This window comes from Triticum dicoccoides, chromosome 2B, assembly GCF_002162155.2.
Source record: "Triticum dicoccoides isolate Atlit2015 ecotype Zavitan chromosome 2B, WEW_v2.0, whole genome shotgun sequence".
Taxonomy (NCBI): domain Eukaryota; kingdom Viridiplantae; phylum Streptophyta; class Magnoliopsida; order Poales; family Poaceae; genus Triticum; species Triticum dicoccoides.
The window spans coordinates 512,069,928-512,082,405 of record NC_041383.1 but is presented as its reverse complement, the minus strand read 5'-3'; the positions used below and the strand labels follow the sequence as shown (position 1 = coordinate 512,082,405).

At 45.8% G+C, this 12,478-nt stretch overlaps 1 protein-coding gene and 1 long non-coding RNA gene across 3 annotated transcripts; both read right to left on the bottom strand.

The window, feature by feature from the left end:
• Nucleotides 1-4,310: 4,310 nt before the first annotated feature.
• LOC119364558 lies at nucleotides 4,311-6,710 on the bottom strand. Its single transcript, XM_037630043.1, has 5 exons — nucleotides 6,688-6,710; nucleotides 6,397-6,505; nucleotides 5,873-6,322; nucleotides 5,234-5,510; nucleotides 4,311-5,139 (listed from the first exon to the last, which is right to left on the bottom strand). Exons 2-4 carry the CDS (start codon nucleotides 6,432-6,434, stop codon nucleotides 5,501-5,503), a joined length of 498 nt encoding a protein of 165 aa, XP_037485940.1. The 5' UTR covers nucleotides 6,435-6,505; nucleotides 6,688-6,710; the 3' UTR covers nucleotides 4,311-5,139; nucleotides 5,234-5,500.
• Nucleotides 6,711-9,453: 2,743 nt separating this feature from the next.
• LOC119364559 lies at nucleotides 9,454-12,472 on the bottom strand. 2 transcript variants are annotated; one of them, XR_005174981.1, is made up of 8 exons: nucleotides 12,249-12,472; nucleotides 11,999-12,151; nucleotides 11,400-11,503; nucleotides 10,822-10,912; nucleotides 10,135-10,247; nucleotides 9,955-10,056; nucleotides 9,709-9,833; nucleotides 9,493-9,549 (listed from the first exon to the last, which is right to left on the bottom strand). It is a non-coding gene; the product is annotated as an uncharacterized LOC119364559 (long non-coding RNA). The 2 variants fall into 2 exon arrangements; XR_005174980.1 differs by having other exon boundaries at nucleotides 9,454-9,833.
• Between the last annotated feature and the right edge of the window lie 6 nt (nucleotides 12,473-12,478).

Here is a 12,478-nt window from a genome sequence, read left to right as displayed (position 1 = left end):
GTGCAGCGGTTAGTCGACGGCGGGGTCGTCCATGCCGAGGCAGGGGCGCGGCGTGGAGGCGGGCGTCGCGCGAGGGAGAGGAGGGGCGCGGAGGAGTCCGGGAGGGGCGGCGCCGGTGCCGGCTGGTGGCGGCTCACATCGGGCGCGAGCGAGGGAGGAGGGGATCGGGCTCCTCCCGATCCAGATCCAGAGCGAGGGGGTGGGGGAGAGCGAGATTACTGTAGCCTGATTACCCGGGCGTCACACCGAGAGAACTCGCTGAGCACACTCTCAATATTGATCCGAGGTATAAGCCGGTCAGGCAGTTTCTTCGACGGTTCAACGAAGAGAGGCGGAAAGCTATTGGAAAGGAAGTCGCCCGGCTCTTAGCAGCTGGGTTTATTGTTGAAGTTTTTCACCCGGAGTGGTTGGCTAACCCGGTGCTCGTGCTCAAGAAGAACGGCACCTGGCGGATGTGTGTGGATTACACAGACTTAAATAAGGCTTGTCCGGCTGATCCCTTTGCTCTTCCCCGTATTGACCAAATCATTGATGCTACGGCGGGTTGTGAGCGTTTAAGATTTTTGGATGCTTACTTTGGTTATCATCAGATCAAGATGGCAGTTAAGGACCAAGAGAAGACGGCTTTCATCACTCCGTTTGGAGCCTTCTGTTATGTATCTATGCCATTTGGGCTCAAGAGTGCTCAGGCGACTTATCAGCAATGTGTACAGAACTGTCTCCATGATCAAATTGGGCGCAATGTTCATGCTTATGTGGATGATATCGTGGTGAAGTCCAGAAAGAAGGAAACCTTGATATCTGACCTGAAGGAGACCTTTGATAATCTCCGGGTTTATAAAATGACGCTTAACCCGGAAAAGTGTGTATTTGGTGTACCCGCAGGCAAGCTCTTGGGTTTCTTGGTTACAAACAGAGGCATTGAAGCTAATCCGGAGAAGATCAAGGAAATTACATCTCTGGCTAAACCGGCGTGCATCAATGATGTTCAGCGACTGGCGGGTCGTGTTGCTGCTTTAAGCCGGTTCATAAGCCGGTTAGGTGAGAAGGCCCTACCGCTGTGTCAGATGATGAAGAAAACAGACACTTTGTCTAGAGTGATGCTGCTAAAACTGCCTTTGAAGATTTAAAGAGACAGTTGTGTGAGCCACCGGTCCTTGCGGCTCCCATTGATAAAGAGTCGCTGCTGTTATATGTGGCTGCTAACTCACGAGCCGCCAGTGTCGCCATCGTGGTGAAGCGTAAGGAGGCAGGCAAGGAGCATCCGGTTCAATGGCTGATTTACTACATCAGCGAGGTGCTCATTGAGTCTAAACAAAGATACCCACATTGGCAGAAACTTGTTTATGGCGTGTTCATGACAAACCGGAAGCTGAAGCAGTACGTCCAAAGTCATCCTATAACGGTGGTAAGTTCCGCCCCTTTGGGAGACATCATTCAGAACAGGGAGGCCACAGGAAGAATCTCCAAGTGGGCTATTGAGCTTGGGCCCTATGGTTTGAAGTATATGCCTCATACTGCTATTAAATCTCAAGCCTTGGTGGACTTTATCAATGATTGGACAGAGTTGCAGGCACCTGAGGAGAAACCAGATAACACATATTGGACTATCCACTTTGATGGGTCGAGGCAGTTAGAAGGCTCAGGGGCTGGAGTTGTTTTAACTTCCCCTAGAGGTGACAAATTTCCTTATGTGCTCCAGCTTATGTTCTCCTGTACTAATGATGCAGCTGAGTACGAGGCCTTGCTCCATGGTCTCCGGATGGCCAAAGAGATGAATTTGAGCTGGGTAAGGTGCTTGGGCGACTCAGATCTCGTGGCTCAACAGGTGTCAGGCAAGTGGGACTCCAAGGATCCCCTTATGGCGGCTTACCATCATGAAGTAGATGCTATGGCTGGACACTTCAAAGGTTACCAAGTAGAGTACATTGATCGAAGGAAGAATGAGGCGGCTGATGCGTTAAGCCGGTTGGGATCTCAGCGTAAGCCGGTGCCGCCTAACACTTTTCTTGACGTCTTGCATAATCCTTCTGTCAAGGTACCTACAGAGGAAGAACTAGCAGTACCAGACCCGGAGGCACAGTTGGTGGCTGCGCTTCACGTCATCCTGGATTGGACATTGCCATGTCTGGCCTACATGACCCGGGGAGAGTTGCCTGAGGTTGAGACCTTGGCGAGACAAATCATCAGGCGATCCAAGTCTATGACGATTGTTATTGGCGAGTTACATCACCTCAGTGTCACGGGGGCATTTCAACGTTGTGTGTCGCCTGCGGAGGGTCAAGAGATACTTCATGAGATCCATGAAGGAGATTGTGGCCATCATGCCGACTCAAAATCTCTTGTGGCCAAGGCTTTCCGTCATGGTTTCTATTGGCTGACGGCTCATGCTGATGCAGAGGATCTAGTCAGCAAATGTGACGGCTGTCAGAAATTCTCACGACGAGCTCATGTGCCTGCTCAAGAATTGAGGATGATTCCAATTACTTGGACGTTCGCAGTCTGGGGGCTTGACATGGTTGGACCTTTCAAGAGTTCTAAGGATAAAAAGACACACCTCCTGGTGAAGTGGATAAATTTACAAAGTGGGTTGAGGCAAAGCCGGTCAGTAAGTGTGATGCAGCCACAGCAGTTCAGTTCATCAAAAAGGTGATCTTTCGTTTTGGTTTTCCACACAGCATCATAACTGATAATGGCACTAATCTCTCCAAGGGTGCCATGGAAGAGTTCTGTCAACAAGAACATATCCGTCTTGATGTTTCGGCTGTTGCGCATCCTCAATCTAATGGTCAAGCAGAAAGAGCTAATCAGGAGATCCTGAAAGGTATCAAACCACGGCTCTTGGTCCCCTTATAACGGACTCTGGGTTGTTGGGTGGAGGAGTTACCCTCTGTACTGTGGAGCATCAACACTACGCCTAACACATCCACGGGTTACACACCTTTTTTCATGGTCTATGGAGCAGAGGCAGTCCTGCCAAGTGACATCCGGCACGACTCACCCCGCGTGGCGGCTTATGTTGAGGCTGATAATGAAAAAGCTTGTCAGGATGCACTTGACTTGTTGGATGAGGAGCGAGACTTGGCAATAGCCCGCTCAGCGATTTACCAGCAAGACCTTCGTCGCTATCACAGCTGCCGGGTTAGAAGCAGAACCTTTCAGGAAGGCGACTTAGTGCTCCGACTCATCCATGATCAGTCTGATATGCACAAGCTATCCCCTCCTTGGGAAGGACCCTTTGTGGTCAGCAAGAATCTGAAAAACGGGTCATACTACCTCATTGATATTCGAGAGCACAAAGACTCACGTAAGTCGGAAGAGGAGACCCGCCGACCCTGGAATATAGCCCATCTTCGGCCTTACTATACCTGAGCCACCGGCTCTCAAGATGTATATATTTTGACAATGTATATATTATATAAAGCAATAAAGCAGGACCTCTGTCCTTTTTTACCCTCAAAAATCTATATGTCCTTTTTATCATATGGTGGAAACAACCAACAGGGAGCGGATTACATCTGAATCCGGCTTTCCCTTTGGTCTGGCTTATGATCATATCTGAATCTAGCCATGATCACTTGGGGGCTTCCTGTTCAAACATAGGTCGTATTCGAACCAAAGAGAACATAGCTGTCGATACCCACTTGATTGGCATACTGCCAAAACCCACTTGGGGGCTTCTTAATCATATTTGAATCATAGCTTAACCCCTTTGGGTCTGACGTGGATCGTATTCGAATCAGCGTCATTAAACAACTTTTATGGTCACTTGGGGGCTTCCTGTTCAAACATAGGTCGTATTTGAACCAAAGAGAACATAGCTATCGATACCCACTTGATTGGCATCGCCAAAGCCACTGGGGGCTATATGATCGTATCCGAATCTTAGCTTAACCCCTTTGGAATGGTTTACTGATCGTATTCGAATCAGAAGCCTTTTAATGTTGTTATTATCCATTATACTTCATAAGTTTAAATTACTTGGCTATCTTGAGACTTTTTGAAAGCACTACGAGATGGTTTTTTGTTATTCCGGCTTAATATTGATCACCCCAGGTTATTAAGTGCCAGGTGAACATTATATGTTCCGGCCTTCAGAAGTTGAATTTACCAGCATGATGTAGGTCATATAAACAGGCGAGATCATCAAAAGGATCGCAGGTATATGATTGTGATCCTAACCCGGCCTTTATATGATGTTTTGGTTCGCACTCTGGGTTATCAATACCTTATGTGACCCCGGATGCGATAAACCGCCAAGGGAATTTTTTCTTGTTTTTATAGGCAGGATAAGGCAAGCAAATTTGACATCAAGAAGATAAAAGATCAATATAAGTTGGAAGTATATATAGAGATGGCGGTTTACGAAAGTATTAAGCGCCATAAACATGCGCGAAGGCATGACAAAATTGAAGAGGTTTTTCTACCCTATTACAAGACTCCTCGAGTCTGAATAATGAAGCATTGTTTTGCAAAGTCATAAACACCTGGCGTTTCACTCTTTTGGCAGGCTTGAATGCTCCGGGTTATCCTGCTCCGCTTCTCCGTCGGCTGCTTTGTCCTGGAAAGTTGACGAGGCCCGGTCAATGCCGTTCAAGGCTTCAAATTCGGCTTCATCATCTATTAAACCGGCTGGGTCCACTTCAGGGGCAAAGGTATGCTTACGAGTTGGAGGGATCAGGCTGACTTCATCAAAGGGAGGTGTTGGGATTCTCCGATTCTCGTTGTCATAGCCCGGCTGATACTTGGTAAGATCAGTATCGTTCCCAATAAGAGTGGCCACAGGGCGTATAACTTTTACACAGGCGGTGAAGTCATGTCCATCAAATACGATCCCATCTTCTTTAAGACTGGGTTATCCAAGAGCGAGGTCGGTCGGGTCTAGTTCCGGAATCCAGGCTTACGCCCGGCTCAACGCAGCTACGGCCCCGGCTCTTGCGGACGCCCGCCTTAGATCTTGGATCCGTTGAGGTAGTGAAGCAAGCCGTTTCAATACGTTTTGCAGGAGGTGAGGAACGTCATCTGATAAAGCTACAATGGCCAGAGCACGTTGTGACCCGGTGTAGAGCTCCTCCACAAGAGTATAAACCGCCTTCAGCTTGATCAACATGTTCTGCTTGAGGTTTGTGCTCCTAGGACCTGCATTTTTAAACATAAGGTGAGCCAGAGCTGACAATTGAAGTAATCATTGAAAGGAGGTTTGCAAGGTTTAAAGTCTATATGAGTAAATTACCAAAGATTGTTGAGACCATTTGAGATATCTGGCGTTTTAAGCCGGATAGCTCCGTTGTTGCTTCTGCAAGTAATGCCTCTGCCGTCTCAGCCCGGGTCACCAGTGAAGCCTTTTCATGAGCCCAAATTTTCTTCTCTGCCTCAAAATTCTTCTTCAGCTTCTCTTGTTCACAGACACTGAATTCAAATTTGGAGTTGGCCTTTTGAATTTCAAGTTCTTGAGCAGCCAGGCGGTTCTTCAGGTCAGTCATCTCCGACTCAAATTGACTTATGGTGGCCTGTATTTAATGCCGGGTTATGATCAGAAGTTATGGTAAGATAACACTAAGTCCCAAGCACTTTGCAAGCAAAGATACTTGACACTTGGGGGCTAATGTGTACTGAAGAGTTTTAACTTACAATGCCAGCTCAAAGAAATTAAGTCTCAAGCACTTTGCAAGCAAAGATTCTTGACACTTGGGGGCTAATGTATATCGCAAGTTTAAAGTATCATGTTACAACCGGGTTAAATATCTTCTTTCCAAAAGTGGATAAATCAGGGCTAAGCAGTTTTTCTAAGTCTACAACATATTCATTCATAAGCAATAGACTTGGGGGCTGATACAGTAAGTATGATTCGGAATAGTAGCATAAGTCGTACCTCAGATTTTTGCTTAGTTGCTTCACCATGCCAATTTCCAGGTCACGGCTGCTATGTACTTGATTGAGATAGCCAGAGACTATATCTCCAATACTCAAATGAGTATAGTCAGCAATATCTAGCTTGGCCTTTCGGCGTTCCAGAAGTTCCTCCTTAGCAGAGCACTTGGCAAGAACGGTGGGTCGCCCTGGCTCAACAAAGTGAGTCTTCAGAATCTCAATGTCCGGATCAACTGTCTTGACCGGGCTAGGAGCTTCCGGGTTATCAAAGCTATTGAGAGTGTCTTCAGCGTGTGGATCAGAGGTTGGTGCTGGAATGTCACAGGCTGGTTCAGGCGGCGGTTGATGGGTAGAACTATCAGGAGCAGTCGTGCCAAGCTCCGGTTCAGTCACGACCGGGTCTCGGGACGGCTTACTCTTTTTTGCCCTCTTGTTGGGCTTCACTTGCACGCTGTGGACAAAGGCAGAAGGATGAGTACAAAAGCATGGATAAGATAAAGCATAAGGTAAACAAAAATAAGTTACCCCGGGACAATTTTGAAAGCCCGTATGTTAGATTGCATAGACTCGCCGGAGGAAGGAGAGGTATCCTGATAATTGGACTCAGATGAATTGAGAGGTTGGCGAAATAAACCTGCCAAAGGTAAAATAGATGTAAATCGAAGATAATCTCAGTCCGACGTTTCCTGGTTACGTCAGGTAAGCCGGAGGAGAGTTCTACATCCTTGATGTTCGGGTCTGCCTCCGGCTTTCAAACTGTTGTTGCTTCAAAAGAAATTGAGGATCTTGATAAGCTAGAGGATGTGAAAACCTTACTTTCCGGATCACCCTTTGGATTTTTTGCTTTGGCAAAGGCTCTGAGTCGGAGGAGATTATAGTTACCTCTTCGTCAATCGCTTGGCTGTTCCCCGTATCCTCCTGAAAGGATAGAATGTCAATAAAATAATGACAAAAGAGTCAGAAGAGTTAAGGATTACCTCTTCTTCATTAGAAGTGTCATCCAATTTGAGCAAATCCAAAGCGCTTGGCCTCTTCTTCCTTGAAGTTCCTGTTTTGGCGGCTTTCCTTTCAGCTCTCTTTGCCGCTCTGGCTTGTTTGGTCGCCTCATGGTCATATTTGACCTTCCAGAAGTTGTCATCGACCTGTGAAAAATGATAAGGGATTATGAGTAAAAGCAAGATGTAATATAGTAAAGGGTATTCATTGAGGTTGGTGACTCACAGCAGGGGCCGGGTTCTTCTTGCAGGGAAGTAAGCCAAAGGCATTACTAATCACCGTGCCCTCTTTCAACAATGATTGGATCATGGCTTCCACCACATCTTCTGGTAAGTCATCGGGGCTATGACGCAGTGGGCCATCTGTCTCGCCGGAGTAAGTGCACATTAAGCCGGGGCGGCGGCTTAACGGAAGCACTCGCCAAGTAACCTAGACTCGGACCAAGTCAATGCCGTCTAGGTCGTTTCCCAAAAGAGCTTTGATTTTTCTAATAGTGGGAGAAAGTGACAGACGTTCAACAGTAGTCCGTTTATCCGGCAGCATGTGGTTGGACTCAAGGCGCAGGGCACGGAAGTCGGGCAAAGGATTTTCTTCAGCCGGAGAAGTGGCTTGGCAGTAGAACCGCGTCTGATTCCAATCCTTTGGGTGACTCGGCAGTTCAGCATAGGGAAAAGGCAGTCTCTCCGCCGCTGAATCGAGATGCCACCAAGTTCAAGACTGGGCCCGTTGGCACGTTCATTCTACCGGTTTGAATAGAACAACTCTCTGAATAGAAGTATATTGGGCTCTTCTCCAAGGTACACCTCGCAAAAGACTTGGAAGTTGCAGATGTTTGACACAGAATTGGGCCCGATGTCTTGAGGTCTGAGGTCAAAGAAATGCAAAACATCCCTGAAGAATTTTGAACCGGGTGGACCGAAGCCCCGGTTCATGTGATTAGTAAACATGATTACCTCCCCTTTTTTAGGTTGAGGCTTCTCCTCCGACGGGTTAGGAGCACGATAAGATATGACCTTCTTCGTCTTGGGCAGATGGTCAGATTTCACAAAATCAGACAAGATGCTCTCTGTAACAGTGGATTTAACCCAGTTGCAGGTCACAGGAGCTTTAGGAGCCTTGGGTGCCATTACGTAAATTGAAGCCTATAACAAAATAAGATGTTCCGGTTCAAATTTAACCCGGAGAAAAGCATGTTAAGTTTAATCAAGATGGCGACTTAAGAAGGGGCCTAATGACATATGGTTGATTATATCTGGTTTCTTAAGCCGCTATGGGAATCAGTAATAGTTAAAAGACATTTTAAGTTGCCAGGAGCTGGCAAGGTTGTCAATTAACGTTGTCTATTTTAAACCGGCAAGGAGGGCCGCTAGAGTTAAATGGGCTTAACAGAAATAGGTTTCACAGTTGGCGGATATTATTTTGGATCAAACAGGTGCACAAAAAGAAAAAATTTCTAGACCTAAAACTAGTACAGATAAGTTCATCAGTGCTAAACAAGGCTTCTGTACACAGAAAGGGATCTATTTGCAGTTGGAAACGGGTGCGAAATAACCACCGCAACTGTTCTACATTATCTGAAGATCAAAAGGGGGCATTGGAGGTAAAAAACGATCGAGGGTTTGACTCAGGCTATTACGAACGCCGACGAACTCGAAAAAGCCTGAATGCGGATCTAAGCAACAAGAAGGAGGAAACTTACAGATGCGGAGTTGTTGTAGAGGTCCGTCGCATTTTTCTGGTCAAGTCAGGTTGACGCAGCGGCCTGAGTTGGTGAGGACGAGGAGATCTACGACGACGGCGGCGGCAGAACTCGAGCAGCAGAGAGACAGCAAGAGGAAGAAGATGAACGACTGAGGAAGAAAATGGAGATGACCTAGGTCGAGCCTATTTATCGTAAGGGCTGACCGGGACGGTGCGAGAAACGAGGAGACTAAACATCATTATCCAGCGGCCCCGACGCCTCAGTTTTCGGAGAAGTCAGTAAAAGCAAAGATCCATTGGAAGATATGGCGGTGTAAAAAATGAATTTAAGTAAAGATGACGTCACGACGGGCTAACACGGATCCAGAGAATGACGTCATGGCGGGTTAAAAACCTTTACACGGGCAGAAGGCTGAAACTTTATTTTTTAAGGTATTTTAAGATTGACATGAACCGGTTCAAATCAATCTGGGGACTAATGTTGGGGATATAACTATTTGTTTAAGCCGCCTAGGAGGGGCCGAGTTACACAAGGAAGACTCGTCAGAAAGAAGCCCAAGACCAAGCATGAAGATGGCGGTTCAATGAAGGGCCTAAAGGCCACCAGCGACTGGAGGCCCGTTGTAGTAAACCGCCACAATGGCATGACTTGTATTGTAAGGTAGATTTGACTAGTCACCGAGCCGGACACTGTTTATGAGCTGGCCGGGACTCTGTAAGCCGCAGGGCGCCAACCCGTGTATATAAGGGGGCGACCTGCTGGCGGCTAAGGGTAAGAAACAACTCGTCGAGAACCGGGCATAGCATATCTCGCTCCCTGGTCATCGAAACATCAAGCAATACCAACCCAACTAGATGTAGGCCTTACCTTCATCTTAAGGGGCCAAACTAGTATAAACCTCCCGTGTCTCTTGTCCCAATTAACCCCTTCAAGCTTCCTAGTTGCGATGGCTCCGCGATTAAGTCCTTTCACTAGGACATCTGTTGTGCCAATTCCACGACAAGTAGCACCATTCAATACTTTGTTATTTTTCAGTTAGTCAGAGAATGTCAATTTGGTGATGACTAAGGAAGATTCACGTTCTGCAATCCTAACAAACAAATTAGCCAGAGAGATTTTCTCAAAGGGAAGGGACTCACTTGGGGAGATGGCTGGTCATGAAGACGTGCAGGCCACCTCGGGCAAGCCGGCGGCATCGTTCAGTGACACCCTCTCTAACACCAGGAGCAACAGCCTCGGCGGCACCACCACCTTCTCTGTGTATCTGCGTAGGCAACGAGAGCAGCTGCATGACCTCAAGAAAATACACAATATTTCATGAAATCAATCAATCAATTAGTACACAATATTCTCTTAGTTGTCCCAATCAATAAGGAATTGTGTACCTTTTAAACAGTTATAGGAAAATCCTCCTCTAGCCACTTTGTATCTTTGATGACTTCTTTTACTGGCCTCTCATTAATTTTGGCATTCAAGAAATTAGGAACCTACTCAAGTGGAAATCATCAAATTAGTACTCCAAAGCACTATCAACAGAGTAGCCATGTTTGTAATCGTATCTTCACCTAAGTTGTTGAATGGTTTCCCCAAATAGTCATATTTGTCACTCTGTCATAAAACACACCAGCTTTTACTGCTAGTTGCAAAAACACTGTCGATGACAGACTAATCTTGTCTTCTGTTGAAATAAAATAACTGAAACATATCAGAAATAATTAAGATTCATTAAGAGTATAACACGGCAAGCAAATGGCAGTGCCCGATCCTTTCAACTGTAAATTGGTCTACTATTTTTTTTACTGACGACAGAAGCCATAAGTTTCTTTTGCAACTAGATGAACATACACAAGTTATCTGATGGCCTACATATGACAAAAAATTTAACATATGGAAGAAAAATTGACATTATGATCAAGGCAGAATAATAGGACTGGAACCTGTAGTTTTGGGAACCTGGCTAGCAAAGACTAATGCAAACTTTATCCATGACCGCAGGATAAAGTTGGCAATGGATAAATTCAAGAGATAACAATCTTTGCATGGCAGCTCAGAAGAAGCAGGTATACACCATTAACCTGTCCGTGGAAATTGATAAGCGTAGGATTATTTGAAACAAGTGTATGATCATTGGTCACATAGCTGAAACAAATTTGATTTTACAAAAATGGAGGGATATTAGGAGATAAAGTTTCAGTTTTTTGGTCACACCTAACCTTCTAATTGAGCCAGAGCAAGAGGAGAGCATGAGAGACCTTGGAGAGTCGGAGAGGAGCGGCGCTCTTGTCCTGTAGGTGGTGCTGACCTCCATTTCCAGATCCAGCAATCTCCTCTCTTGTCTCCTCACTGAAGAAAGCAACATGGCCATGTAAATGCTTCAGTTTTGAGAATCAGTGCACATGAACTGTACATGTTCGCTTGCATACTGAAACTAAACAAAAGGGAGGGTGCTACCTGCAGCAGGGAAGGGAGCAGGGACCTTGTGCGGTGCATTGTGCGGGACATAAGAGTATTGAATATTGTGCTAAAATATGGAACATTGGATAATCTGATGTTAACATTGCACAGCAAAGAGGAACCGGCACAGTTTTACTGGTACAACACTGAATTTCTACTTCTGAATATTGAGAGTACAATATACTCAGAAGTTTAATTGCTGCTACTGAATATTGACAGTACACCAGTATTCAGTTTATATAAAAAACAATATATTCTTTGAAGTTTTAGTTGCTTTCTTCAGTCAATCTTACCTACTGCAGTCGAAATTTTCAGTTTTGACAAGTTTTGCGATAATTCCAGCAAATTAATTGTCAAGATTGATGGCATTCCTTACCATCTCTCTCGGGAGCACATTGTCTTCTGCTTCCTTTGCAGTTTTTTCAGATATACCCACCGGCATTGACAAACAGGACACATTCATCTTCATGAGAGCAGGCACTAAAAGGGTAATAAGAAAATGTTCAGACAGAGCTAACAAAAGCATTATATTATGAATGTTTCTTAGCAGGAAGCAGTACACAAAAATGAACCTGAATCAGGGGAACCTGAATTGGAGGTAACAAAAATATAGGCTTTTTAGCAGGTAACAAAAACTTCAGTCATAGCATGTGAAATAGCCTAAGAGAGGTTAACTCTAAACCTTAATCAGGGCTATTTTCAAGCAGGGGAGCAGCCAAGGCTAACTCTGAACCAACTCAAGGATTTGGGGGCTGCACGATTCCAAGTGCTTATCAATCCGAGCCAACTCAAGGATTCCTATCCAGATTCTTATCAATCCAACCTTATGAATCCACTTGTCAACTCATGGACCGCAACACTGCACCACATAATGCGTCTTTGCACAAACTAATTAACTAAATCCTGCTTAAAATATCCCATATGGTTCACTATAGTAGCACACATGTTTACAGAACATGATGTATTTTAGTTTACCTATGCCAAATTTGCTTGCTCCTCATACGGTTGCAGATTCTTATGAAAAATTTGGAAACCAAATAAAGTTGTAGTCCTTCCTTGCTCCTGGTCAGGAACATCCCGCCCTTCTTTCTGTTGAAGAACCAGTCCAGCTCCTTGAACTCTCCAGCCCTGCACTCCCCCATAGAACACAGGAGCACGGATCAGCACCACACCCAATCCACCCACTACGATGAGATCTGATGAGAATGGAGAAGGATTTTCTCACCTATTGTTCATGTCGATGTACCACTTCTTGCAGATGATGTTGGAGAAGCAGCAGCCCACAAGGTCAATGCGAACATGATGGTCTGGTTGAACATCCATGGCTTCGTCGCCGGATCCGAGATCCTCCGCCTCACCTACATCCCTGCCACTGGCGTCCCACCTCTGGTTCTTCCCCGAACGTCCCTCGATGATGAAGGAGCAACCAACCGGCACCAGCGTCGGGTGGGGAGA